The 27,069-nt window shown below is 46.0% G+C and overlaps 2 protein-coding genes and 1 long non-coding RNA gene across 3 annotated transcripts; 1 reads left to right on the top strand and 2 right to left on the bottom strand.

Moving 5' to 3' along the window:
* Positions 1-580: 580 nt before the first annotated feature.
* LOC101937497 (protein SCO1 homolog, mitochondrial) lies at positions 581-14,586 on the bottom strand. Its single transcript, XM_005305113.5, has 7 exons — positions 14,455-14,586; positions 14,030-14,155; positions 13,520-13,610; positions 9,838-10,035; positions 7,916-8,008; positions 7,652-7,767; positions 581-1,598 (listed from the first exon to the last, which is right to left on the bottom strand). The coding sequence occupies exons 1-7, from the start codon at positions 14,533-14,535 to the stop codon at positions 1,467-1,469; spliced, it is 837 nt and encodes a 278-aa protein (XP_005305170.1). The 5' UTR covers positions 14,536-14,586; the 3' UTR covers positions 581-1,466.
* Positions 14,587-14,677: 91 nt separating this feature from the next.
* ADPRM (ADP-ribose/CDP-alcohol diphosphatase, manganese dependent) lies at positions 14,678-26,524 on the top strand. The gene is made up of 4 exons (XM_005305118.4): positions 14,678-14,912; positions 16,430-17,084; positions 22,203-22,319; positions 23,713-26,524. Exons 2-4 carry the CDS (start codon positions 16,454-16,456, stop codon positions 24,006-24,008), a joined length of 1,044 nt encoding a protein of 347 aa, XP_005305175.1. The 5' UTR covers positions 14,678-14,912; positions 16,430-16,453; the 3' UTR covers positions 24,009-26,524.
* LOC135974764 (uncharacterized) lies at positions 22,037-23,820 on the bottom strand. Its single transcript, XR_010591848.1, has 2 exons — positions 23,685-23,820; positions 22,037-23,490 (listed from the first exon to the last, which is right to left on the bottom strand). It is a non-coding gene; the product is annotated as an uncharacterized LOC135974764 (long non-coding RNA).
* Positions 26,525-27,069: the final 545 nt, after the last annotated feature.

The following is a 27,069-nucleotide window of genomic DNA, read 5'->3' on the forward strand; positions in this document are numbered from 1 at the left end:
CGTGGGATGCAGCTGACGAAGTCGGTATTCACCCACGAAAGCTCATGCTTCAATATGTCTGTTAGTTTATAAGGTGCCACAGGACTCTTTGCCGCTTCCCTTAACTTCTGATTTAAGGCCTGAAGAATCTTTAATTGTCATTGATAAAGTTTTAGTTTGTGTTATTTTGCTAAGGATTGAAGCTCTCCTCAGAGCAGTTGGCTGGATCATACACAAATCTTGATAAGGCTTGGCAAATAGTTCTCAGGTTCTTTAAAACACAGTAACTGTACAAGACAGCTTTAGACTGCCACGCTGAGAAGCCTCTCTGCTGTGAATGTGCCAGTGACAAGGAACACATTGCCACTCTACTACCCATAAGGCTACACTGTGCACTTCTGACCAGGACTGTTCACATTCCCATTTAAATATGGATTTTAGCCTATTCAAGGCAACTGTCAAAGCACGGTGAGAAGTCGTTGCATTCTCTGTGCTCAGTGTGCTGCACTGGATATATGCAACACTCACACTGCTCCCTTTGAAGGTGGTATTCAGATTTGATAGCCGCTGTGAGGTCCACAAAAATCAACTGCATGCAACATAAGAGTCATTCCTTTATTTTACAATCAGAGCATTGCACACATTTTACCTGATCAATAGCCTTGGGCACATATACCAATCGCTGATCATTCCTCCACTCCATTATTCAGTGCTTCATAACTGTCAGACTAAAAAGCTGCAGGCGGCTGGTTACACCAGAAGAAAGTCCATCCCCAACTCATAACCTATTTCATTACTAGTAAGAGTAACACCATTCTACATTAGGACATTGGAAACCTTGCCTGGAAGTGATGCTGCATCCCTGGGCTTGAGCCCAAAGATACTCAGTCATTGTACAGGGCTCATCCCACAAGTGGAAGAGGATGTGCCTTGAGTGCTCTCCAGTAAGCCACAGGGTAGGAGTGCTATTAAGGCTCATTACTGTAGACAGAACATTACACGTGTCTGTACAAGAGCGAAAGGCACTGCAGGAAAGGGGTGGGGGGGAGAGAGAGCCCTTTGGGATGCCAAAGTCTCCGCAACTCACATCAGAGAACAGCCTTTCCTGCAGAGAGTAGTTCTCACTTATCTCTTCCCAAAAGTGAGCGCATAACTGATGTAGAGGTACCTTCACCAACAAAAATAGTTTTGTAAAAATTTTAAATTCTTTGCTCCCATGTTCCATAAGCGTCTCAAACGAGTTCCTTATTCTGCAGTATGGTTATTGCTGCCAAATACACCCAATGGGAAAGGTTATGTACAAATTTCTGATAAGCAGCTACATTTCACAGAAATAAACACAATGTACCTTTCTTATATGGAGAGGAAATATGTGAAATAAGGACACAGTCTTATAAGTTCAGTGCAGTTGAAAGCAAAGACATGTCAGTCCTATTGGAGCCTGCCTTACAGTTTGACTTTGCACCGTTCTTTGCAGATCTTGTATTTTAGCTGGGCTTATACTGTCTCATGTGTGCAGCAATAGAAGTGGCAATCTCAGAATTCTTCTTGTTCTGGCCATAGTAGTCCACAAAGCCTCCATCTGGCCCAATGAGGTACATGATAATTGTGTGATCCACCTGTAAGACAGCAGAGAGCAAATTTGTGCTGCAGGTCCTGAGCGTCACTCAGAGGGCAGTAAGGGTTAGTGCCCTGATTAGCCTTTCAATCCGATTATCTCTGACTGGAGATTTACCAAGAAGAACAGACTCTAGTTACAGACTAGAAATGGGCCAAGCAGGAGGAAATTCGAGAACAAGCTGTAAACAGATAGGGTGAAGAAGCACTGCAAGTAGGAGAGCCTTGCAGGAGCTGTAGGCAGCTTCCCCCGTTCCAGTCTTCAAGCAGGGTAAGTACAGAGGACAAGATGGAATGAGAAAATGAGGCTTGACCTGTTTTCCCCCTAACTTTTCCCTCCTCCCAGCTCTTCTGATGCCCGGATTAAGAGAAGTTCTTCCTGCTCCTGCCGGCCTAACATCTCAGAGCTCAATGTTTGCGAGACCCTCTCACTCCTTGCTGTCCTACAACCCCGGCTCCTGCAGTGAGACAGGCACTCGGATCCAGACCTTCGCCTGATGTAAAAGAAAGGGATATGGTGTGGGGACGCTGCAATAAACCAAATTCACTCTCAGAGCAGATATTGCTCTCACTAACATTACTGAGAAAAGTGAGCTATGGAGAGAAGGCCTTGTGTGTACTGGGAAAGGCATAAGTACCCAGCTATGGGGCTCCCTCTGCTGGCTACACTGTGCTAGCATTCAAAGAAGCTTCAGCTGCCTTTCAAGCAGGGTGGAAAGGTTTAAATCAAGGCAATATAAAATGTTTTTTTTTTGTTGTTGTTTTTTAAAGTTCACTCATGTAAATCAGACTGAGATTTTACAAAAAAAGTCTTTTTAAAATATGTGCTATTGCAATTTAAAACTTAAATGTATAATTAACTCAGTTATAAATGTTTAAATAGCACTCTCCTGGTAGGGTCTCTTCTCTGAGCTTTACAAGATTGCTATGGGCAAAAGTAGAATTGAAAACTAAGGCCGTGATCCTGCAAACACTTACGAGGGTACCTAATTTGATTTACATGAACAACTCCACTGACTTCAGTGGGGCTACTCATGTGCTTGAAGTTAGACGTGCACATAAGTGTTAGCAGCATCACAGACAAATTGTATTTTTATTAAAAACTTCTCATAGCTGCATAAAATCTTTGAAACTTCAAAACAAAACTGCTTCAGTGTTAACAATGAAAAGTGTACGCAGTGTTGGAGCCATGTTAATTGCAGGATATTAGAGACAGAAGGTGTGTGATGCAGTATCTTTTATTGGACCAACTTCTGTTGGTGGAAGTTGCAAGCTTCTGAGCTTCACTGAGCTCTTTGAGTCTGGGGAAGGAAGAAGAGTATCTGAGCTACACACAAGTTGGGACAGATTGTTAAGCAGGAGGCCACGTAACTTGAAATGAAGTGGATAATTGGGGGTTAGGCTGTTATGCATGAAGGGTTTGAAGTGTGGGTGAAACCAGCCAATCATTACACTCTAGAATGAACTTACACAAAAAAAAGCTATAAGACAAAACCACCACATCACCCATGGGCAGACACTTTTCACAAAGTGATTACTCCATATTGGATCTTTCAGTACCTTCAAAAGATGAGCCTGGGAACTTAAATTCATGACAATTCCATGGGACAACTTCCTTAGCCCTCTCTATCCCAACAATCTGCAATCCACTCTATTGAAAACGGAAGCCACTGACCCTTTGCAAAGGGCAGCAGCTCAGGGGAGCATCAACCCATTTTCTTCCGATCACCGATCTGCAAGCACACTATCATGAGAGCTTCCTGGGTTTGCAATGGAGAGCAAACTGATCAAGCTTTTTGCAAAACAAGCTGCTTCAAACTACCTGTAACTTGCAAGGCAGGCAGTAAAGTTTTCCCAGTCCTGGGGCTAGAGCAGCCACATTTGAGCAGGGTCGTGGGGAGAGAATGGTGCTTCTAGGGACTCGTATATGGTTACTTTGACTTGGGTCTGCACGCTGCAGTGTGGACTCCAGAGCCATAGGTTCGAGCATGGGTTAGAAAACAATCTTCAGGTAGGGTTAAAAAAAATGTAGATGCTCAAGTCCAGGGTTTCCTAACACAGGTCAGCTGACTCAATTTCTACTAACCCTGGGCTTACACTGCAGTGCAGACATCCCTCTGCTACCTTACAGACCTGAAGAAGAGCTCTTTAAAATTGCTCTCGCCCAGGTATCTAGCATATGTCCACACAGAATGTAAGCCTAGGCTTTAGCCTAAGCTCAAGCCTAATGCCCCTTGCGTCCACACACCAATTGTGTTAACCCAGGGCTCAAACCTGAGGTCCCAGGACTTTGCAGAACTGCAGGGTCCAAGCCAGTGTTAAGCTGGGATCTAGGGTCCGAGCCTTATTGCTTTTCTGTGTGCACACAGCCCCAGAAGTCTTCCAGATGTATCCCAGAGTTCCTTGGGGCAACTTCCTTAGTCCTCTCTATGCCCACAATCTGTGGTGCTGTCTATTGCACTCTATTGCAAACAGAAGCCACATCTCCTTTTGCAAACAGCTTGCACCCAGCAGCTCAGATCAGTGTTAACCCATTGTCTGCTGACCACCACCAGTCTGCACACACACTACCAGAGATCTTGCAGAGTTTTCAATGGAAACTGATCAAAACAAGCTTTTTGCAAAGAGAGCTGCTTCCTGGTGACAAGAGCAGAGCCAGATTTTGGTGCACACTGCCCGGGCACCCCTGCACATGCAGCCCCAGGGCAGGGAGGGGCAGAGAGCAGAAAGGGGACTAAGCAGCTGCCGTGCAGGGAGGGGGAGCAGCAGGGCTCCTGGCTCAGCATGGTGATAGAAGGGATGACCTCTAACACCTCAACTGCTCCTGCTCCCTGCAGGGCAGCCGCTTGGTCCCGCTCTGCTCTCTGTCTCTTGCTCCCGGGCCCTCCTGCCCTCACGTGGGCTGCGTGTTCAGAGAAGCCTAGCCAGTGTGCACTGTAAGGTGGTGAGTGGGAGCCAACCCCAAAACTTCCCCACAGCCTCCCAGGGATCCCTTATCCCTGCCTCCCGGGGGTACGGCTGGGGCAGGGATAAGCGATTCCTGGGGAGTGCTGGAGCACAGTACACCCCAAGTCCTGGGGATACCCTTCATAGCCAACTAACCAAAAACACTTTCATTGAACAGCCCATTTTAAAAATTAAAAGTTGCAAAGTTTCATTTTAATAGTTTGGCAGCCCTGGAGACTGATGTCCTAATTATCCTCAGAACAGGTGCACATGGGCATTTTCCTGCCAATGTGACTCAGCGTAGAGGGAGAGAGCCCAATTCTCAAATTAGATGGTAGAGTTCAGTATAAAGCTTTCTACTGACACAGCCACCAAAGGAACTAATTATGCAGTTTATGTACTCCTTATTGACCCAAGTCCCATCAACAGCACCGTCAGTTAGGAAAAAGGGTGGGCACTAATGTTTTCCCACTGTGCAACACATGCTCAAGTGCCGACCGGGGGGGGGGGGGGGGGGGGGTAGGAGGGGGCAGATGCTAAGCACTCTGGGTTAGGGTTACTTTGACTCAGGTCTGTGCACTGCAGTGTGGATTCCAGAGCCCTAGGTTTGAACACAGGCTGGAAAATCCTTAACCTAGGGTTAAAATGCAGTGTAGATGCTCAAGCCCAGGGTTCCCTGACACAGTTCAGCTGACTCAAGTCCCACTAACCCAGTGGTTCTTAAATTATGCATCAGGCACCCAAAGTGGGCTGCAACCCTGTTTTAATGGGGTCACTAGGGTTGGTGTCAGATTTGCTGGGGCCCAGGACCAAAGCCATCCCGGGGTCATGTAGTAGCTTTTGTTGTCAGAAGGGGGTTGCGGTGCAATGAGGTTTGAGAACCCCTGCATAGCCTTGCATTGCTGTGTAGACATACCCCTAGTGACTTCATCCTGGTCAGGTCTCGCGGCTACTACTCCCTCCTCCTCTTGGCTACTGACAACACTTCCTATTTCTTGAAATCCAGCTCTGCACTCGCACCATCTTCTCATGGTTTCCCTCCTACTTCTCTGATCACTCCTTCAGTATCTCATTCAGTGCATCCCCTCACCCCCAGTCATTGTACTTGGCCCACTCTTCTCTCACTGCCTCTTCATCAGGGGTGAGCAAACTTTTCGGCCTGGGGGCGACATCAAGGTCTGAAACTGGGCAGGAGGGATAGTTCAGTGGTTTGAGTATTGGCCTGCTAAACCCAGGGTTGTGAGTTCAATCCTTGAGGGGGCCACTTAGGGATCTGGGGCAAAATCAGTACTTGATCCTGCTAGTGAAGGCAGGGGGCTGGACCTTTCAAGGTCCCTTCCAGTTCTAGGAGATAAGATATCTCCATTAATTTATTTAGAATTTAAACTGTATGGAGGGCCGGGGTGTAGTGTATTAAATTGCTCCCCATAGGAATATGCTACTTATGGTATACTACTTACGGCTGCCAGTCCTGGTGCTCCATAAGTAGCACATTCCTATGGGGAGCAATTTAATGCACTACACCCGGCAGCTCTCACAGCTGCACTGCCCCGCACCAGCTCGCAGCCCCATCCCCCACAGCGCTGGCGGCACGGTGAGCTGAGGCTGCGGGGGAGGGGCCGGGGGCTAGCCTCCCCAGCCAGAGGCTCAAGGGCCGGGCAGGACAGTCCCACAGGCCAGATGTGGTCTGCGGGCAGTAGTTTGCCCACCTCTGCTCTACATGCTCTTATCTGCAAGCACAACCTTAAATCATCTACCTCTCGGTGGGGAAGCTCTCCGCCTCCTTTCAATCCCATATCTCAGTACAACTGAGGACAACACCACCTTCCTCCAAGTTACTCAGGCCTATAACCTGGGTGTCGTCTTTGACTTCTCTGTATTCAGGCCATCTCTAAAGCTTGCTTATTCTTCCCATACATCCCTTAGATCCACCCTTCTCCCTTTGCCAATATTGATGAAACTCATCCAAGCCCTTATTTAGTATCTTGACTACTATAATCTCCTCTTCTCTGGTCTTGACTACTGTAATCTCACATGCCTCAAATCCATTCAAAACACTTTTGCAAAACTCTTCTTCCTGGCTCATCACTTGAACTACCTCACCCCTTGCTGAGTCCAACATTGGTTCCCCATACTTCCACAAACACAAGAATTTTGTCTTCACCTCTAAGATCTTTCACAGTACTACCCTGCCCCACCTACCTAATTTAGTCACTTGTGGTGTTAATCCTCCCCTTCACAATGCCAACGATCCCAGGCTTTACTGTGCACCGATCCTTAAACAGCTCCACATTTTCTGCATGTGTAAATTGCAGCATGGGAGAAAGTCTCCTATTGACTGTAGACACTGATTTATCTTCCTTCAAATCCCACCTCCATCTACAAAACCCTGCCAGTTGATCATAGCTAGGCAGTGATGAGCTGACCATCCCTCTTCCTACTCCTTTAATTCCCAATTCCTGCCATTCCCCCTCACCCTACCTCCACTTCCACTTAAAAGCGAGACCAAAACAATACAACTTGGAATAAAATTCATGTAAATTCATAACCATGAGTTGTATGTTATTCCCCATGCCCACCGTTTGTGTGCCTCCTTTAGAACATGAGCTCACTGGAGCAGAAAATGCCTCTTTGGGTAAGTCTACACAGCAAAGAAAAAAACACAGCTGGCCCGTGCCAGCTGACTCAGATTCATGGGACTTAGGCTGCAGGGCTGTTTCACTGCTGTGCAGACTTCCAGGCTTGGGCTCTCTGAGACCCACCCACCCTGCAGGGTCCTAATCTACACAGCAATGAAATAGCCCTGCAGCCCAAGCCCTGCAAGCCTGAGTTGGCTGGCATGGGCCAGCCGTGGGTTTTTCTTTGCTGTGTATACATACCCATTATCTGTGTTTGTACCATATCCAGCATAATGGTGCCTTGGTCCCAGTTTAGGTCTTTGGGGTTAATTCCCCTAATGTAAAGATTTAGTAGTAGTGATAAATATAAATAGGCATTTGTTATGCAGGATCTTAGATTAGATTATCAGAATGATCTCTTCTGGCTTTAAAATCAGTGAATGAATCTGTGAATAATAGAGCACTCGGGCACAGGCCCTGCTTTTACTTACTATGTAGTCATTGTCTTCATCCTTGGGGCCGGAGCTGTAATACACACGATAGGCTCTGGACACCTGCTCAATCTGCTCTTTGGTACCAGTCAGTCCAATCAGTTTGGGAGAAAACTCTAAACAGAAATGCAACACATTAGCCATGCTAAGGTTCCTGCCACCCAGAACCAGCTTTGGTAGAGCCCAGCCATCATTTTAATCACAAAAGAAAGCAACGAGTACAGAACAGCTACACAGTGCAAGGAAGAGAAAGGCAAATGGTACCTTTAACGTATCTGGCAACGGCTTCTCCAGTGTCCCTCTCTGGGTCGATGGTAATGAAGAGTGGGGTCACATTTGGCAGAGATGGGATCTTGTCTGTCACCACAAAGATTAACAGTTAATATTGGTCTCAGCAGGCCCAATGCCACAGCTCATCTCCCACATAAGGAGGCTATAGCCAAACTCATAATACACCGTGAGTATAAGGGGCCCTTTTTGGCACAGACTGAAATGATGACCACTTTGGAATGATATTGGGCAGGTTAAATAACATCTAATGAACTTTTTTAAAGGCCAGGGAGCAAGTGCAATGAGATAAAATGGAGTTCTCCAAACCCTTGTGTCTGCCCTGGGGGTCCCTTCTCAGGTGGCGATCCTACCTCTATTTACCAGGGCTGATAGGCCAATTGAGGTGCAAGGAATGCAGATTATAACCAAGATCAGGCAGCTTGAGAAATAATAACCACTTCTCCCTGTTGAAAGGAGATGGTATTTTCCATTTCACCATCTATCCTGCTACCGCCTCCTTCCGAGGGAGCAATGCCACATCACTGAGACATGAGGGAAGGCTCCTCCTGCAGCAGTAGTACAAGTAGCAGCAAAAGCTACTTGCTGCTGCAACATTGCACATTCCTAGAGGGGAAAGGGTTATCTGCTTCTCCTTAACATATTAGGTTTGCTTCTGGAGAAGCTTACAGAACCCATCGTCAACAGAACCTACAACCCACCTGGCCCAGAGGCCATCTTTCAGCCATCCCCATTGTCACAACAGAGCTGGACTCACCTTTCTGCCCGCCTCCTTCCCTCACCCCTTTGACCAGAGCACATTAGTTTCTTTCCTGCTAGGAAAGGCTCCATCCTGCCAGTAGTTACTATCCATGCTTTTCCTCCTTTATTCAAGGTGCTGCTGGAGGGCCCAAATCTCCCTCCTCAAGAAGCAGATGTGGACCTCGCTCAGCCTGCCATCTACAATCACACCCTATCAAGTGGCTCAACTTCATTGGTGCTGGGAGTGCCACACAGGGGCAAGTAGCTAGGATTTTAAACATTCTGCTAGACTTCTTCTGTACCCAAGAAATATTAAAGACTGTAAAAAAGAGAGCATCCATCGCAGAACCTTTTTGTCTGAAAGGAAGTTTTGAGCATGCAGAGTATTGGAAATAATCCCTGTCCTGCAGAGCGAAAATCTTTGCCACAGGACCTTTCACCTATTGACAGTACCTCCTCTTAAATGAATGTTATTGGTAAAATTGTAACAGGAATATTTGTGAGAGTCATGAGAGTTCTATAGGGGCCACCTCACCCGAACAATGGGGGCTGCAGCACCATACAGGCATGTGTACAGCCAATTCAGGGGCTCCCGGATATTGCCCCATAAGATGTTGGGGTAAGTTACACTGATTGCTGCTTCCCCGGCATTTTTGCACGTGGATATAAGGTGTTTTTCAACAGAATGATAGGGATGAATGGGAAGATTTTTCTAATGTGGACAAAGCTCTATCTTGAGAGAGATCTGTTCTCCAGATTAGATCCAGCCTTTCTTTAATCAAGAAGCTGCTCTTGGTTAGCAGTCACTACTGTATTTCATTAACCAAGAAAACCCTCTTCTAGCAGGACAATACCACATCCCAAAGGGTAGTGCCAAGTACAAAAAACTATAGGAACCCAACACTGACTCAGAGCATGCCTTATATGAGGCTTCTCCCAAGATCAAAGCATGAGGCCCAGTTTGACCTTGTTTTCTATAACTTTGCATCTAATGTGAAGCAATGCAGAGACACAGCCTAAAAAGGCTGAAATTTTCACATACATCAAGGAGCTGGTCCCATTGCCATTTAGTAAGCTGGGAGAAGCACTGTAGTATTTCACTACATGAAGTACAGCCTATTTTAAGTAGAGTTAGGATTCTGACTGGATTCATTTACCAATTTCATCCACCGCTAGAATCATTTTCTCCAGTTCCTCTGGACAGATATCAGGGCAGTGCGTGAAGCCGAAGTAGATTAACACCCACTGGCCCAGGAAGTCCTTGTTGGTCTTGGGCTGTCCCTGGTGATCCACAAGTGAGAAAGGGCCTCCCAGCAATGGCTTCCCAAGAGCCCGCTTCTGCTCCTTCTCCAGCACTGAAACCAGACAGCAATGGGAGGTTACTACCAGCTGTGTCACACAGGAGAGGACAAAAGATCCCAGAAACCAAAGACAGTTTGAGTCATAAGGCTCTCAAAGGCAAATAGGTCTAGTAGGACAACAGTAATGTAACACCTTGAATTTCAAAGCCCACTGCAAAATATAAGCCCAACATGGACAAGACAACTTTACAGTAAACAGAACAGTTTTACATTGTGATATTTTCCATATAAACGATATCCTACTGTGCTCCAAAAGGAGCTTATCATCAAGATGGCACTGAAGCTCATATGCTGAAGTCAGGAAACATGAATTGAGATGGGATGCCTGCAGTTAAGATTCAGGCATCTTTTAGAGACTTAAGGGAGGAAGGGAAACTGCTGTGCTGCCATGGTCTAACTGAGTTTCAGTATCAAGACAAGAATTAGGTAAGTGTTCACTATAAAGAGAGCATTAAACAGTATGTGGTTAAAAAAAGCATACAGGGGTTAAAACCAGAATTGGGAATCTAAGCTCTTAAAAAGTCTTACACATACTTCCACATAACCTGGCGAAACAGACATACACACACTTTCATCCAGGAAGTTTTTGGAAAGTGTAGGGGACAATTTCCTGGTGCAAGTGCTGGAAGAACCAACTAGGGGCAGAGCTCTTCTAGACCTGCTGCTCACAAACCGGGAAGAATTAGTAGGGGAAACAAAAGTGGAGGGCAACCTGGGAGGCAGTGACCATGAGATGGTTGAGTTCAGGATTCTGACACAAGGAAGAAAGGAGAGCCGCAGAATACGGACCATGGACTTCAGAAAAGCAGACTTTGACTCCCTCAGGGAACTGATGGGCAGGATCCCCTGGGAGAACAACATGAGGGGGAAAGGAGTCCAGGAGAGCTGGCTGTATTTTAAAGAATCCTTATTGAGGCTGCAGGGAAAAAACATTCCGATGTGTAAAAAGAACAGTAAATATGGCAGGCGACCAGCTTGGCTTAACAGTGAAATCCTTGCTGATCTTAAACGCAAAAAGAAGCTTATAAGAAGTGGAAGATTGGACAAATGACCAGGGCGGAGTATAAAAATATTGCTCAGGCATGCAGGAGTGAAATCAGGAAGGCCAAATCACACTTGCAGTAGCAGCTAGCAAGAGATGTTAAGAGTAACAAGAAAGGTTTCTTCAGGTATGTTAGCAACAAGAAGTCAGTCAAGGAAAGTGTGGGCCCCTTACTGAATGAGGGAGGCAATCTAATGACAGGGGATGTGGAAAGAGCTAATGTACTCAATGCTTTTTTTGTCTCTGTCTTCACAAACAAGGTCAGCTCCCAGACTGCTGCACTGGGTGGCACAGTATGGGGAGGAGGTGATCAGCCCTCTGTGAAGAAAGTGGTTCGGGACTATTTAGAAAAACTGGACGAGCACAAGTCCATGGTTCCGGATGCGCTGCATCCGAGGGTGCTAAAGGAGTTGGCGGATGTGATTTCAAAGATAATAGCCAATGGCTCTGCAAACTCAGGGTGATCAGGTGAGGTCCCGGATGACTGGAAAGGAAAATGTAGTCCCCATCTTTAAAAAAGGGAAGGAGGAGGATCCGGGGAACTACAGGCCAGTCAGCCTCACATCAGTCCCTAGAAAAATCATGGAGCAGGTTCTCAAGGAATCAATTCTGAAGCACTTAGAGGAGAGGAAAGTGACCAGGAACAGTCAGCATGGATTCACCAAGGACAAGTCATGCCTGACTAACCTAATTGTCTTCTATGAGGAGATAACTGGGTCTGTGGATGAGGGGAAAGCAGTGGATGTGTTATTTCTTGACTTTAGCAAAGCTTTTGATATGGTCTCCCACAGTATTCTTGCCGCCAAGTTAAAGAAGTATGGGCTGGATGAATAGACTATAAGATGGATAGAAAACTGGCTAGATGGTCGGGCTCAACGGGTAGTGATCAATGGCTCCATGTCTAGTTGGCAGCCGGTATCAAGCGGAGTGCCCCAAGGGTCGGTCCTGGGGACGGTTTTGTTCAATATCTTCATTAATGATCTGGAAGATGGCATGGACTGCACTCTCAGCAAGTTTGCAGATGACACTAAACTGGGAGCAGTGGTGGATACGCTAGAGGGTAGGCATAGGATACAGAGGGACCTAGACAAATTAGAGGATTGGGCCAAAAGAAACCTGATGAGGGTCAATAAGGACAAGTGCAGAGTCCTGCACTTAGGACGGAAAAATCCCATTCACTGTTACAGTCTAGGGACCTAATGACTAGGAAGCAGTTCTGCAGAAAAGGACCTAGGGGTTATAGTGGACGAGAAGCTGGATATGAGTCAACAGTGTGCCCTAGTTGCCAAGAAGGCTAACGGCATTTTGGGCTGTATAAGTAGGGGCATTGGCAGCAAATCGAGGGACATGACCATTCCCCTCTATTTGACATTGGTGAGGCCTCATCTGGAGTACTGTGTCCACACTACAAGAAGGATGTGGAAAAATTGGAAGGAGTCCAGCGGAGGGCAACAAAAATTATTAGGGGGCTGGAGCACATGACTTATGAGGAGAGGCTGAGGGAACTGGGATTGTTTAGTCTGCAGAAGAGAAGAATGAGGGGGGATTTGATAGCTGCTTTCAATTACCTGAAAGGGGAGTCCAAAGAGGATGGATCTAGACTGTTCTCAGTGGTATCAGATAACAGAACAAGGAGTAACGGTCTCAAGTTGCAGTGGGGGAGATTTAGGTTGGATATTAGGAAAAAACTTTTTCACTAGGAGGGTGGTGAAGCACTGGAATGGGTTACCTAGGGAGGTGGTGGAATCTCCTTCCTTAAAAACCTCTAAGGTCAGGTTTGACAAAGCCCTGGCTGGGATGATTTAGTTGGGGAGTGGTCCTGCTTTGAGCAGGGGGTTGGGCTAGATGACCTCCTGAGGTCCCTTCCAAGCCTGATATTCTATGATTCTGGGCTTTTATACTCTAATCTTGTGTAATGCTTACATACCACAATAATAGGTGCAATATAACAACTTAAACTAGAAGTTTTAAAAGAGGACTTTAAAAGAGCAAAAAGAAATCAAAACAAATGTAGGAAAAGTAAAATACTGGATAAACTGAAAACAGATAATGGTATAAAATATGTATATATGCACACACAGGGTAAAAATACAAACTGACAATCAAAGAGCAAATGGAAAATAAAACTAAGTGGGTAAAATAGGCCAGAACAGAAAAAAGACAATGTGCCAAAAGTCTTGTGCTCCATCTCATTCCATGTATATTTAGACCAGAATCTCTTTTGGACAGGGAGCTATCATCCTGTGTCTTTGTGAGGTGTCTAGCACACTGATAGGCAGTCTGCTAAAATCAGCATATCAATCTCTCCTAGTTGTCACCCTTCAGAATAGCAGTACCACAGCTAACATGGCCACAAGATCTTTTTATCTGCACAGCTATAAAGGCTTGGAGGGAGAATTACAAAGGTTTTGGGGTGATGATGTAACATATACATACTTTCATCCTTTTTTTTCTTGAAGTATTTCATCCCTGCCAATAAAGCTCCACCAATCGCAAATGTGAGTGCCAAGGACTTCCAGGAAACTGGCTACTAGGAGAGAGATTCCATAAAAATTAAACTTCACCATCTTCAACTATTTTTTTGTAAAACATAGGAAAGTACTAAGTATGTATTTATGAAATAAAACTCAGCTCTTGCGATATGACAGAATACCTGTATCTAAGATCAACCACAATTCTGTTTGAAGAACCGATCCACAAAAACCAAACCCAGGTAGTTTTGTAAATACAACCACTGCACAGAGACTATCAACACAGGGGAGAAATTCCGGCTATGGCTGCCACAGAGGAACCCTCCCCACCCTGGCTTCCCCCTTGACCAGGAGAGCAGGGCAACTCTTGCTACACACAAGGAACATGAGGGAGTTTCAGGCCTTAGCCCGCAACCCCTCTTTGTTTAGATTAAGGACATGGCTATGGCCGCCATTGGGAACGTGGCCTCCTTACCCCGGGCTTCGAGGGGCCCGTCTTCGCTTTGTCTCCCTGAGGTGCAGTAGCCAGGTGGCGAGTCACCGCCAAGGAACCCGGGAGATCCCAGCATGATGAGCGGCGAGCAAGGCTGACAGCGAGCAGCTACAGAGAGAGAGATGAGATGACCAGGCGGTTAAGGCGCGAGGCTGCTCGGGGTCTGGGGGCGCGCAGGCGGGAGTCGGGCCCGGCCGGGAAGGGAGGGGGCGCAGGCACGGGACGGGCCCGGCCGTATTGGTGAACCGGGAAGTGGGCGGGCGCCGGGGCGCGGAGCAGTTGTGACATGGCTGGGCCCTGGACCTGCCCCTAGGCAATGTCGAGCCGGGTCAGGCTGCTCAGTGCAGGAAGCAGGACCCCGCCAGGCCCCAGGGGACGCGGCTCCCCGGACCGGAAGTTCCCCTCACCGGTCGCCTCCACCCGCCTCTATGTCCCGGAACGTGGAATCCCAGCGCCCAAACGAGGGAGACCCGCCGGGCCGCCGCCATCCTGCAACCGGCGTCACCGCCAACTAACCCCCCGCAGCTTCCGGCGTCACCGCCAACTAACCCCGCCCTCCGCGCAGCTTCCGGCGTCACCGCCAACTAACCCCGCCCTCCCCCGCGCAACTTCTGGGGTTACCTCAACTAACGCCGCTCTCCGCGTAGTTCCCGGCGTCCTTCAGTTTCCGTCAGCGGGCGCACAAGCAGCAGCCCGGCCGTGGGGCGTCAGGTGGGAGCGGTGACCGGCTGTAGGGTTGCCAATTCCTGGAGCTTTCATCACATGACAGCCTTCAATTACAGATTAATCTTTAGTTCCTGGCGACTCCAGGACAATCATGGTGGGCTGGCAACCCTAGACAACGGCCAAGCGTGGATGGAGCCAGGTTCGTAGTTTGCGGACTTGCTCGGTGGTGGGGGATATCCAAAGTAGGAATGGGGTCCGGGCGAGGGTTGTCGCCTCTCTAATGGCTCGTAACCTGTCCCCTGAGGTCCTGCCCGTCTCCTGCCTCTTCCTCTAAGGGCCCCCTCACGCACCGGATTGTCTCTACCTCCCTCCATGCCGCAGCTGGGCTCCCTCCGCTCTGGGGCTGGAAGGGGAGCTGCTGCAGTCTGACAAGGAGCTGCCCGCAGGTAGGAGGTGGCCCCAGCTGGGAAGAGCTGGGGTGAATGACCGGGCACCTCCCCTCTCCCTGCAGTAACTGGACTTTTGGTGTCCAGTCAGTACATCTGACTGGACGCTGTCAGGTTCCCTTTTTGGCCGGACTTTCCAGTTGAAAACCTTGCACCTGGCAAAACATTTCTCCTCAGGAAATGGGTTAGAACCAGAAACAATATCAGTTGAAGGGTGATGTCGCTGTTCCATATGATGATATCATGCCAGAGATTGTGGAAGTGACATCATAACATGGTGACTTGTGTTACCGTGACAACCCCAGACTCTCCTTTTTGGTCCAGACCAGATGACCACCCACACCTCTCATCAGGCCATGCTCTTTCCTAGAGATTGTCCCTGCCCCATGCAATACCTGGCACCAAGCCGATGTACAGCCTGTGGAGGATGAGGCTGGAACTGTGGTTCCAGAACTGTCTTGGAGAACTGGGCTCCATACCTGCCTCTGCCAGAAGCCCGCTCAACCAGTCAAACTAAACCCTCCACGGCTGGTCTCAGGCTGCATGATGCACCTTTCTAGATGTCTAGCTTCAACTGCTGCAGCCCTGGTTTATAGAAGGTCTGAGCACAGTACTGGGAAACTTGTGTGTTCAAAAATGATGAATTGGCCCTCAGAAAATCATGAAATTGGCTTAAAAATCATGATATTTTTAAAAATAAAAGTTGGATTATTTTTGCCTTCTGGTTTTCGAGCCTTTGGGATTTCCAGCTTCAAGCTTTTCTCGTCAGCCATGAGGACTAAACGTCTTTTAAAATCAGTTTAAACTAATCCAGGACCACACTCTTAATAAGCAGGGTTTATTTTTTAAGCTCAACCTTAACTCTGAATTTCTTGGGTTGGTAGTGCTTATTTTGGGGATAATTACATCATCCTTACAATGTTTTTACCCTTAAATTACTGATATGTACTCTCAACTCAAACTCTAGTTTAACATAGTTTTTAATCTGGGAATGTCACATATTGAAGGAATATTACATGACTATTACTGTACAAACGTGCAACCCCCTGCCCCCTTTGCCTTTTTCAAGAGTGGCAGGCTCCTAGTGCTTCTGCTTTTTTCTGAAGTGACAACTCATGCCAAAGAGTTCTGCAGGTCTCTAGCTGTATAAAAATGAATTTGGAGAGATTTCTCTGTTTCTTCTGGGTGTTGCAGCTGATTTTTTTTTTTTTTTTAAAGCACCCAGCTTTGTTTGAACTGAGTCTTTCTTCTCTCTTTTTTCCTGAATTAGATTTTGGGAGCCTGGTTGACAGTTATGGATGAAACTCCTACCTGGAGACGTGGATCCTTGACAGGGAATTCTGAGCTGTGCTTTTCCTTTGGAGTCATAGCAGATATTCAGTATGCTGATCTAGAGGATGGTTATAACTTCTGGGGGTCCCGGAGGAGATACTACAGACACAGCCTTCACCTTCTCCAGAGCGCAGTTGATGAGTGGAATAAGGAAGACAGTCAACTTGAGTTTGTGCTGCAGCTTGGGGATATTATTGATGGTTTTAATGCCCAACATAAAACATCAGAAAGTGCTCTGAGAAGAGTTATGAACAAGTTTAAAAAGCTTAGAATCCCAATCCATCACACATGGGGAAATCATGAATTGTACAACTTTACTAGAGACTATTTAACACAATCTGAACTTAACAGCAAGTCTTTAGAAGACCAGATCTTCCTTGGCTCTGCTGCCAGTGGCCAGGACTCTCCTGGAGCCACTGCTGAAGAACATTACTATGCTTATCATTTTAGCCCAGTTCCAAAATTTCGGTTCATTTTACTTGATGCTTATGATTTAAGTATCCTTGGGAGGGATAAATCCACCCAAAAATATCAGGATTCTTTGAAGCTGCTGAAGGAGAAAAACCCAAATGAGAATCTGAATAGTCCCACAGGTATTGCACTGCCTGAGAGAGGTTATCATGCATTCCCAAAATTCTGCTTCAAATAATATTCCTCTTCATAGTAGAACGACTTATAATTAATGTAAGATATGTTACTAGGTGGTAAATCAGTGTGAGCTTCGTTGACCTTGATCCTTTTTGCATAATATACACACAGAATTCCCACTCTTGGGCATCAACTTCTTAGTGCAAGAAAAGTCAGAACTTTCTTGGCTCTTAGATTTGTCCTGTGAGGTGCTGGCCATTATGCACAAGTCCCTTCTTTAAGTTCTATGCCAACTTTCTTAGCTGGGTTCTTATTGAAAAGAGTGCCACACATAAGCTGCACGCCAGATTTTTCCCCCCCCCCAGTGCTGTTCTGGTGCTTCCTAAGTCTTATTTTAGACACTTCCACATATCTTCTTCTGATCTCTGTCTTCTGTGGGGCTTATCAATACTAAAACACATGACCATGGAGGGGCTTTGGAGGCATGCCTTGACAAACCAACTGATGACTAATGTGGGGGCGGAACTATTCTGCTCAACATCAATGCCTTGTTTTGGTTACACTGTGAGACTTTGTCTAGGACAATGCAGAGGCTGCAAGCCTAACATGTTTCTTGGAATAACCCCATTTCTATACTTTAGAGTTGCTGTCTTCGAAGGCAGAATGAAATAATATAGATTTATATGGTTTACAAATCTGCATTCAAACAGTGCCTTGGGAGCACAGTTCACTGGTGAATTTGGCAGGTCAGGGCTGGGCTTTGTGGATACAGGGGTTTGGTGCCCCTTTGTACCTTTTAAAGTAGTTAGCCCTGCTTCTTCAACACTAGGCCAGTCTGTTCCAGGGAACTTTTTGGTGGGGAGTAGTGTAGATGGTCCTGCTTACAGGACCTAAACCAGACAGAGCTCAGGAGCTATCTGCCAGCTAGAATTCAGCAGCTCTATGTTGCCTGTTCTGAGGCTTCCTACATGCCAGATTTTGTGGCTACTGTACCCTGGGTGAAGATTTTTCTTTAGGCACTCAGGGACAAACACCTTTTCCAACACCAGATGCCTTAGCACTGTAGACCAGGGGTAGGCAACCAGTGGCACTCTCAGTGCCTGGGTCCTGGCCACTGGTCCGGGGGGCTCTGCATTTTAATTTAATTTTAAATGAAGCTTCTTAAACATTTTAAAAACCTTATTTACTTTACATACAACAATAGTTTAGTTATATATTATAGACTTACAGAAAGAGACCCTCTAAAAATGTTAAAATGTATTACTGGCACGCAAAATCTTAAATTAGAGTGAATAAATGAAGACTCGGCACACCACTTCTGAAAGGTTGACGACCCCTGCTGTAGACCACTAATATTCTGGGACCATTGCACTTTTCCCAAAGATCTAGCTCACTGATGTCAGCTCCAGCACCTCCAAGGAAATTCATCTTCTTTGAAGTGGGCTCATCCACTCGGCCCTGGAACAGGGACATTTCTATGAAGTGCCAACTTAAACAGCATCTACATTACTCAGGGAGTTGAAAAATTCACACCCATGAACACTGTAATTAAGCTGACCTATGGGAGTGGCCAAGCAACTGAACTACTTTTCAGCTGCATGCCCTCAATGCTCTGAGACCTTGATGGGGTTTTTAGTTCATAATGAACACAAATCCACATCTTTCAGCATTGTAAAGGTTTTGGAACTTCACAGCAGAGGCAAGGGCAGAAGTGCAGTTTAATGAACAGTCTGACAGAATTCCATACAACACTGTATGGCTTGATCCAGCAAGGAATACAGGAGCCCAGCACACGCATATGTGGAAGCTCTCTGATGGGTGGTTTCTTTCTCCTTGGTCTGGGTCCGTTAGCCATCCTTACGAAGGCACTCCTGAGTATGTTAAGACATCATTACCTTTTTTCTGTCAGGAAAACTTTGGGGTAAGAGTCCAATGTGACATATGCCATTGTACTCACCCCTGTGTTTAGGAGTCATTGTCTTTGGGTCACCAATACAGTTTCCAGAGCAAACTTTGACTGGGCAGTGTATGTTCAGTGCCATATGAATAAGCTGTTTCATTCAAATAACGCTCCAAGGACTAGAATTTCTATGATGAATGATAGAGGCAGAACTTTTTATCAGTAACTATTTTGTTGCGTTTTTCACCCGGAGAACCACTGACCTAGATGTTGATTTGGAACTGACAGTTGTTCTTAGACTGTCTCATTTCTTTCTAGACACGGAAATGTTTGAAGGTCATAGAGGTACTCTTTCAACTGATACTGCCTGACAATCGTGCAGCAAAAATCTTGGTACAAGCCTTGTGTGTTTTCAGTTTACAGACAGTTGCATAATTGTTCTTACATACATTTATTGAGCTTTTATTGCCTCAGCCTGCAACCAGTCTCCTGGAGTGACCCCTTTAGTGGGCCGGGCCCCAAGGACCAACAGTCCACAGGGGCAGGTCTGTGCCCTTCTAGGATGGGCCTTCAGCACCAGCTAACCCTGTCTCTCTACATGGGTCCCTGCAGCAAATCCAACCAAACCAGATCCTGCGGGAGGCTTGTACTGTCCCCTTCAGGACACAGGGCTCTCAGTGAGTTTACAGTGACACAGGCAGTCATTTCAACACAATTTATTAGTCACCTGGCTACAGAATCTAAAAGTCCTTTAGGTCAACGTAGAGAAATGAAAGTTAAGGCATAGCCCGTTCTGGTTACCCCAGAGCGCAGCCAAGCTGTTGTGAACCCCATGTTTAGGCTTTGTCTCTCCCTCTCAGGCCATGTCTACACTACAAAATTATGTCAACCTAACTTACGTCGGCAGACAGTCACTGCAGTTATTAAATCGCTTATGTGTGTGCACACGTCAGAGGTGTGTGTTCTCACCAGGAGTGCTTGTATCGATTGTATTATCAGTGGGGGGCATTTTGAGATAGGGCCTGAAAGCTAGTAACAGTTGATGTAAGCAATGCAGTGTCTACACTTACATTTTGTCAACCTAATTACATCGACCGCGACTACATTGCTCAGGGAGCTGATGTTATTAAATCGGTATAGAGAGGCATTATATCAGCGGGAGTCATGTTTACGTGAAGACGCTTCCACAGCTAGGCCGACACAAGGCAGCTTACTACATGTGTAGTGTAGACCAAGCCTCAGTCTGACCTCTTTAATCAGTTCCCACATGAGAGAGTACAGACTTCTTCCAGAAAGTAACCGTTTATTCCACATCTCTCCAGTCCTTTGTTCTCGAGCTGTGATCTTTGCTCAGCTGAGCAGCTTTCCAGCTGAGAGATGGGAAAATCCATCTTCCTCTGAGTCATTGGTTGCTAGGTGCCAGTATCCTGGAGATTGGGTTTTCCATTGATATGGGGTCTGCTTCAGCCAGTCCTTTTTAATGGCCCATTCAGGCTCAGACAGGTAGGCAACACACACACACACCTATGTCTCTTAACCTACTCTGAGAGCAAACTTAGTCCTTTTCCTCCTACTGGGTAGCCATGCAAACTGTAGGGGAAACTGAGGCACACATAGGGTTCATAAAAATATTTCAGAAAAGTCTCACTTTGTCACAACTTAACTTTAGCTTTGAAAGTGAACATGGGATCACTCTTAGCACTTCAGAGCCTACAGGTCAGCTATGGAGTATGCTCTGTCTTTGTAATGTTTCTTTCCTGATTGGGCCTTATTTTTCTTTGCTGTAACCTCCCACCATTCTTACTGCTACCTGCAGTATATTTATCAGTTTAGCATGAGACATCCTTGAGCTTTTTACTGTTCAAGAGTGGGAATCCTGTGTGTAATGCATCTTTAAAGATAGACAAATTACTTCTATAATTCTGCTTCTTTGACTATATCACACCAGATTCACCCTTACCTCCCCTGGGTTTGCAAGTCTGTTCTAAAAGGGTGTGCTGCTGTCATTTCGGTCCAGAAGATGGCCATTATCTTTTGAAAAATTCACACACATGCTTTTGTTTAGTTTTAATTTTAGAGGAGCCCTTGCTTCTGTCTTGTAGAGGGTACTAGATGATATGGTTGCCAGGCGTACAGTTTTCAACCGGAACGCCCGGTCGAGAAGAGACCAGGCCACTGACCGGGCTGCTAAAAGTCCAGTCAGCAGTGCAGCAGCGCTAAGGCGGGCTCCCCGCCTGCCGTGGTTCCGCACGGCTCCTGGAAATATCAGCATGTCCCCCCTTTGGCTCCTAGGTGTAGGGCAGACAGGGGGCTCCAGCGCTGCACCTGCCCCAAGCACTGGCTCCACAGCTCCCATTGGCCAGGAACTACGGCCAATGGGAGTTGTGGGGGTGGCGCCTGCAGATGGAGCAGCCTGCGGAGCCACCTGGCCGCACCTCCGCATAAGAGCCAGAGGGGGAACATGCCGCTGCTTCAGGGAGCTGCCTGGGGTAAGCACCGCCTGGAGCCTGCACCCTTCACCCCCTGCCCTAGCCCTGATCCCCCTTCTGCACCTCATTTCTGACCCCACCCTGGAACCCACACCCCCAGCCCAGGGCCCATACCCCCTCCCACACCCCAAACCCCTGCCTCAGCCCGGAGCCTCCTCCCATACTCTGAACCCTTCGGCTCCACCTCCCAGCCCAGAGCTCCCTCCTTCACCCCAAACCCCTCATTCCTGGCCCCATCCCAGAGCCCACACCCCAAGCCGGAGTCCTCACGCCCTCCCACATCCTAATCCCCTGAGCCAGCCTGGTGAAAATGAGCGAGTGAATGAGGGTGGGGGAATGGAGTGAGCGGGGGCGGGGCAAGGGTGTTCAGTTTTGTGCAAGTAGAAAGTTGGCAGCACTACTAGACGAAGCTGTGGCAGTTGGAATTCAACACAAGCAAGGGACTCGTGTCCAACTGCCAGCTCAGAAAACCACTCATGAAGTTCTGGACTGTGTTCTGCTAGGCTGCAGTGATGCAAGAGTGGGAATCCTGTATGCGTGGCATTGTCAAAGCAAAATTACTAGTAAATCACTTTCCCCCATTTACTCATGAAGACTGTGAATTTTTGGAGGCACAAGATACATAAGAGCCTGTCAAGGGAAAGGACGCTGCACAGATGTACATAGAAAACCAAAGCTGGTAGGGAAGCAGCTATTTGGGGGTGTGTGAGCTTGACCTTCTTTCTTCATTACAGGACTTGCTGAACCACAATTTGTAGAGTTCAATGGAGGATTTAGCCAAACACAGCTGGATTGGTTCAATGAGGTTCTTGCATTCTCTGACACTAATCAAGAGAAAGTCGTAGTTGTGGGTAAGTCAGCTTTTTTTGTGTGTGAATGCATGTGAATTGAGACATCTGTGAGGGAATAAACCCCAGTGATAAACTGATAGGATGCTGCACGTACTCCAGTGGGGTACTCCAATTTTTCCCACTCATAGGCTTTCCTACCAATATGTTATATTCTAGAATCATTCAGTTTCCCCTTCAAACATACATTTCATTTTTTCCACAACAGGAGGAGGAGACTGTGATAGACAGGAGCAAGAAACGGGGTTGCAGATTTGAGGGGGTCCTAGGTGGGGGGCAGTAGGCTACTGCGAGGTATTGGAAGTTGCTGTGTTAGGGGAGCAATGGTGCTGGCATTTGGGGGAAGGAACTATTAGAGACTTGGGCAAGGGAAAGATTTTGCATTAGAGGGTGTCTAGATCTCGGAACTCCTTGATCCAAGTGGCAGGGATTTTGTTCTTGGAGCCAAGTGCCCAGGGCGGTGAAAAGCACTGTGTACCAAAACATCTGAGCTGCTGTGGACCATGGAACAGCAGTAGCCACAGTGGGAGCTCTCTTCCTCTCCTCTCCCTGGGCTTTAGTTGACACCTCCACATAGCCATGCAGCTAGGCTGTATGCCAAGCCAGCTGCCCAGCCAGAACCAGGGCATGGCAACTGAGCTGGCTGCCCAGCAAAAACAGGTACGCTCACTGAGGATGCTTCATAACTGGAGCAAGGGCATGCCCCACCCTGAAGCTAGCAACCATTTTACATCTGGTAAAGAGTGATGAGAACATTTTACACTACATGAGCTTTGTGAACAGAAGTGTAAATCAGACTGTTTTTCCAGCAGTGAGTGCTGTAGGCACCTCAAGAGGCTGGCATTATCATGTTCAGGCTATGTCTACACTGCATCATTTACAGCAGTGAAGAGGCTCTACGGCTTAATAACTCCTGCCTCCAAGAGGTGGTCGCTGTGTTGGCGTGAGAAGCTCTCCCACCGACATAGTGCTGTCTACACTGGTGCTTAGGTCGGTATAACTTACCTCATTCAGAGGTTTGGATTATTCACAACCCTCAGCGATGTAAATTATACGAAAGTAATTTGTAGTGTAGACATAGCTTCAGTACACAGTTTTAGATTTGATGACCCAAGGCAGTGGTCTTGTGAGCATAACTCAGCTGGGATTCAGTACCTAGATACCTTCGAAATACCTGAGAGATAGAGAGCGTTCTCATTATTCCATATGACTGGACAACCTGTGTGCAAAACCTCAAATTTAAAGAAAAGTTCTATGGGTTTCACTGCACCCCAAGCCTCTAAGATTCCAGCATCTATAAGCAATTTCCAGATGGGGAGATCTTATAAAACACTCTTAACTGTGGTTGTTACCAATGATGTCTCTTACCATTATTCTTGTTTTTTTCCAACTGCAGGTCACATTCCAGTTCATCCAGGTTCTTCAGAGAGTGTTTGCCTTGCTTGGAATTATAAAGATGCCCTTTCTGTCATCCATTCTCATCAGTGTGTGGTGTGCTTTCTCGCAGGGCACCTCCATGATGGTGGTTATTATTTAGATTCTCATGGAGTCCACCATCTTACTTTGGAAGGGATTGTTGAAACTCCACCAGAGAGCCATGCCTTTGGAACGATATATGTCTATGATGATAAACTGGTATTAAAGGGAAGAGGTAGAATTCCAGACAAAGTAATGTATTACACAAAACATTAGGATAGTTGTAAATACAATTGTGCATGATCCAGACAATGCTCCAGAAATTAGTTAGTTTAATAAATAACAGCTGACCATTGCAGCCATGGTGTTTCTGTTTATAGAAAATCTGCACGATGATGCTTACAGCTTCAAGCCTGATAAATAGAGCCTCAGTGCTGCCCACCTTCTCCTCTCAGAGCTGGTATCTTAGAAGCTTTACTTCTTCAAGAAGCAAGAAACAAGATCTAGCTTCCTGCTATAGGGCACAGGAGGGACAGCCAACAACTCAACACAATCTGAAATAAATGCAAGTTGATTTGGACAACTTCTGCTTGAAACAGTTAAAAGTGAACAATTTGTTGTTATTGTGGCACAAAAGGCACAAGCAACATTAAAAGGTATGTGATCACACTAGCAAGGAGTTATTAGTGCATCTTTATTAGTCACACTGTGTTATGAAATGAAAATCTTATCCCTATCAGGTGTGATTCAGCTTCTTTTCAAACACTAACATTGATGATATTCTTCAGCCTGCCAGTAGTTTGCTTTCTGAAATCAGCAGAAGTTGTAGATACTCTGCACCTCTAAAAACCAGATTCCTTGGAATGTTTTTGTTTTTTTGTCTAGGGAGGGGATTTATGATTTTATAGATGAAATGCTCAGGGAGATTATCCCTGTATTGACTGGATATATGTCACCTCAGGAGAGGATGCAGAAATAAAATGTCTAGATGCCATAAATGACTACTTCTTGGATCTGATAGTCCTGTAAACCAAAAGGGGAGTGGCAAGTCTTGATTAAGTCCTAAGTGGAGCACAGGGTCTATATATATATATATAACTGATCCGCTGAGTAATAGCGGCCATAATGTAATTAAATATAACATCCTTGTAGGGGGAATATACAAAAGAAACCCACCACAGTAGCATCTAACTTCAAAAAGGGGAACTACACAGAAATGAGAAAGCTAGATAAACAGAAATTAAAAGGAATAGTCACAACAGTGAAATGCCTGCAAGACACCTTGACACTATTTAAAATAACTAATAGATGCTCAAACTAAATGTATACCCCCAAATAAAAAAATAAAACCATAAGATATGCCACCATGGCTCAACAGCAATGTAAAAGAGGCAGTTACAGGCAATAAGACATCCTTTAAAAATTGGAAGTGAAATCCTACTGAGGAAAATAGAAAGGAGCATAAACTCTGGCAAGTCTAGTGTAAGTGTAATTAGGCAGCCCAAAAAAGAATTTGAAGACCTTCTAGCAAAGGCAGTACATCAGATGCAGGAAGCCTGCCAAAAAATCAGTGGGGCCACTGGACAATCAAGGTGCTAAAGGAGCACTCAAGTAAGAGAAGGCCATTGAGGAGAATCTAAATTAATTCTTTGTATTAGTCTTCACTGCAGAGGAAGTGAGAGAGATTCCCACATGAGCCATTCTTTTTAGGTGACTAATCCCACATTGAGGTGTCAGTAGGGAAGGTTTTGGAATAAATTAAATTAAACTGTAATAAATTACCAGGGTCATGATATTACCCAAGAGTTCTGAAGGAACTCCAATATGAAATTGCAGAACTGCTACGGGGAAGGTAGTTTTTGAGTTGGGTGAAACCTGGGGGTATGCAAGACAAATTAGACTTCTGAAAGGGGTACAGTAATCTGGAAAGGTGGAGAGCTGCTGGCTTAAATTACAGTTGTGTCCAAAAGTCCTAATCAGGGTTTGGACAGCCTGTTGTTAGTTTCTGACAGTGTTGGTGGATTGTCTTGGAAATGTGTTAATTAAAATATCAGAGAACCAATATCTGCTTAGAGTATGAACACAGTTTTATTGAATAATTCTGTAGTTAGGAGGGTTTGCGTATCATTCATATGCTTAATTATTTTAAAAAATAAATTCATATAGTCCATGAGCATATTTTCAAAAAGTCAGTACAATAAGCTAAATATATTGGAGTGGAGGACTTTCAAAACAAAAATCAAAGTTATGCTTGTACTTTGAAACTGTTCATCTGACCATCCCATTAGGCAGGTGGTGTTTAGCATGATGATGGCAATTTCTTTGCTTGAAGTCCTGTGATATGAACAGAGCATGTGAGAAGTAAAGTAGGGTGGTATTTTAAACCAGTGGTTGTGGTAGATCAAGACTAATGGAGAGCTTAAATTACTTTTGATAGCTGGTATGGGTGAAAATATTAAGTTAATGTTTTGTTTAGTTTGAGTTAAAACCTGATTAAAAATAATTAGTGGTCAAAAGCACCCTTTTTCTTTTGTTATAAAGGCCACTATTAAGAGTACTGCTTGATGCTGCTAAGTAAAATAAGCTATTACTTTGATTTATTTTGTCTGTGATGCAGAATGCTTCTAGCAATTGGCTTATCTGGTGCACTGTTTCTTTATTCTGTCCCCACCCACCCTGTCTAAATTTGATGCAAGATCACATGTATCCCATGCCTTCAGAGCCTGCTTCTGTGCCATCTATTTACACCCGTACCAATTATAAAAATTGTTGAACAAGAGAATCTTTCACCATATGCTCATGACTGTGCTTTCTTCATATACCACTTTCACTCTCATGCTATCACTGATCAGAAACTGATGAAAGGTCATACAGTTCTCATGAGTTTTTTTTACTTTGCTTCTATTTGCTGTGTTGTGAAAGTGGTATGTACAGGAATAGTACAATGCTATTGTCTGCAGTGGTGGAGGGAAACTGAAGGTGGAAAGAAGAGGGTGAAGATTACTGGATGAACAGGTGGGAGAAGACAAAACTAAAGAGGGGGATGACCAGTGGTCTAGTGCAGTATTTCCCAAATGGTAGGTCTTGACCCGCCAGTGGGTCATGGGAAGATTCTAGATGGATTGCCACATTCAGGGCTGGATTAACCCATCACTGGGCCCTGGCCTGGGCAAACATACGCTATTCCTGGCCCACTGTGGGTGGGGGAGGTATGGGGCAGAGGGAGGACTGGAGAGCAAGCCCACCCTGCAGCAACAGTTCCTATTCTACGGGACTAAGCCCAGCTCCCTGCTCTGGTGATGTGACCAGGGGCATAGCATCACTTAAATTTGGCCTG

This window comes from Chrysemys picta, chromosome 12 (assembly GCF_011386835.1).
Source record: "Chrysemys picta bellii isolate R12L10 chromosome 12, ASM1138683v2, whole genome shotgun sequence".
NCBI classification, from domain to species: Eukaryota; Metazoa; Chordata; order Testudines; family Emydidae; genus Chrysemys; species Chrysemys picta.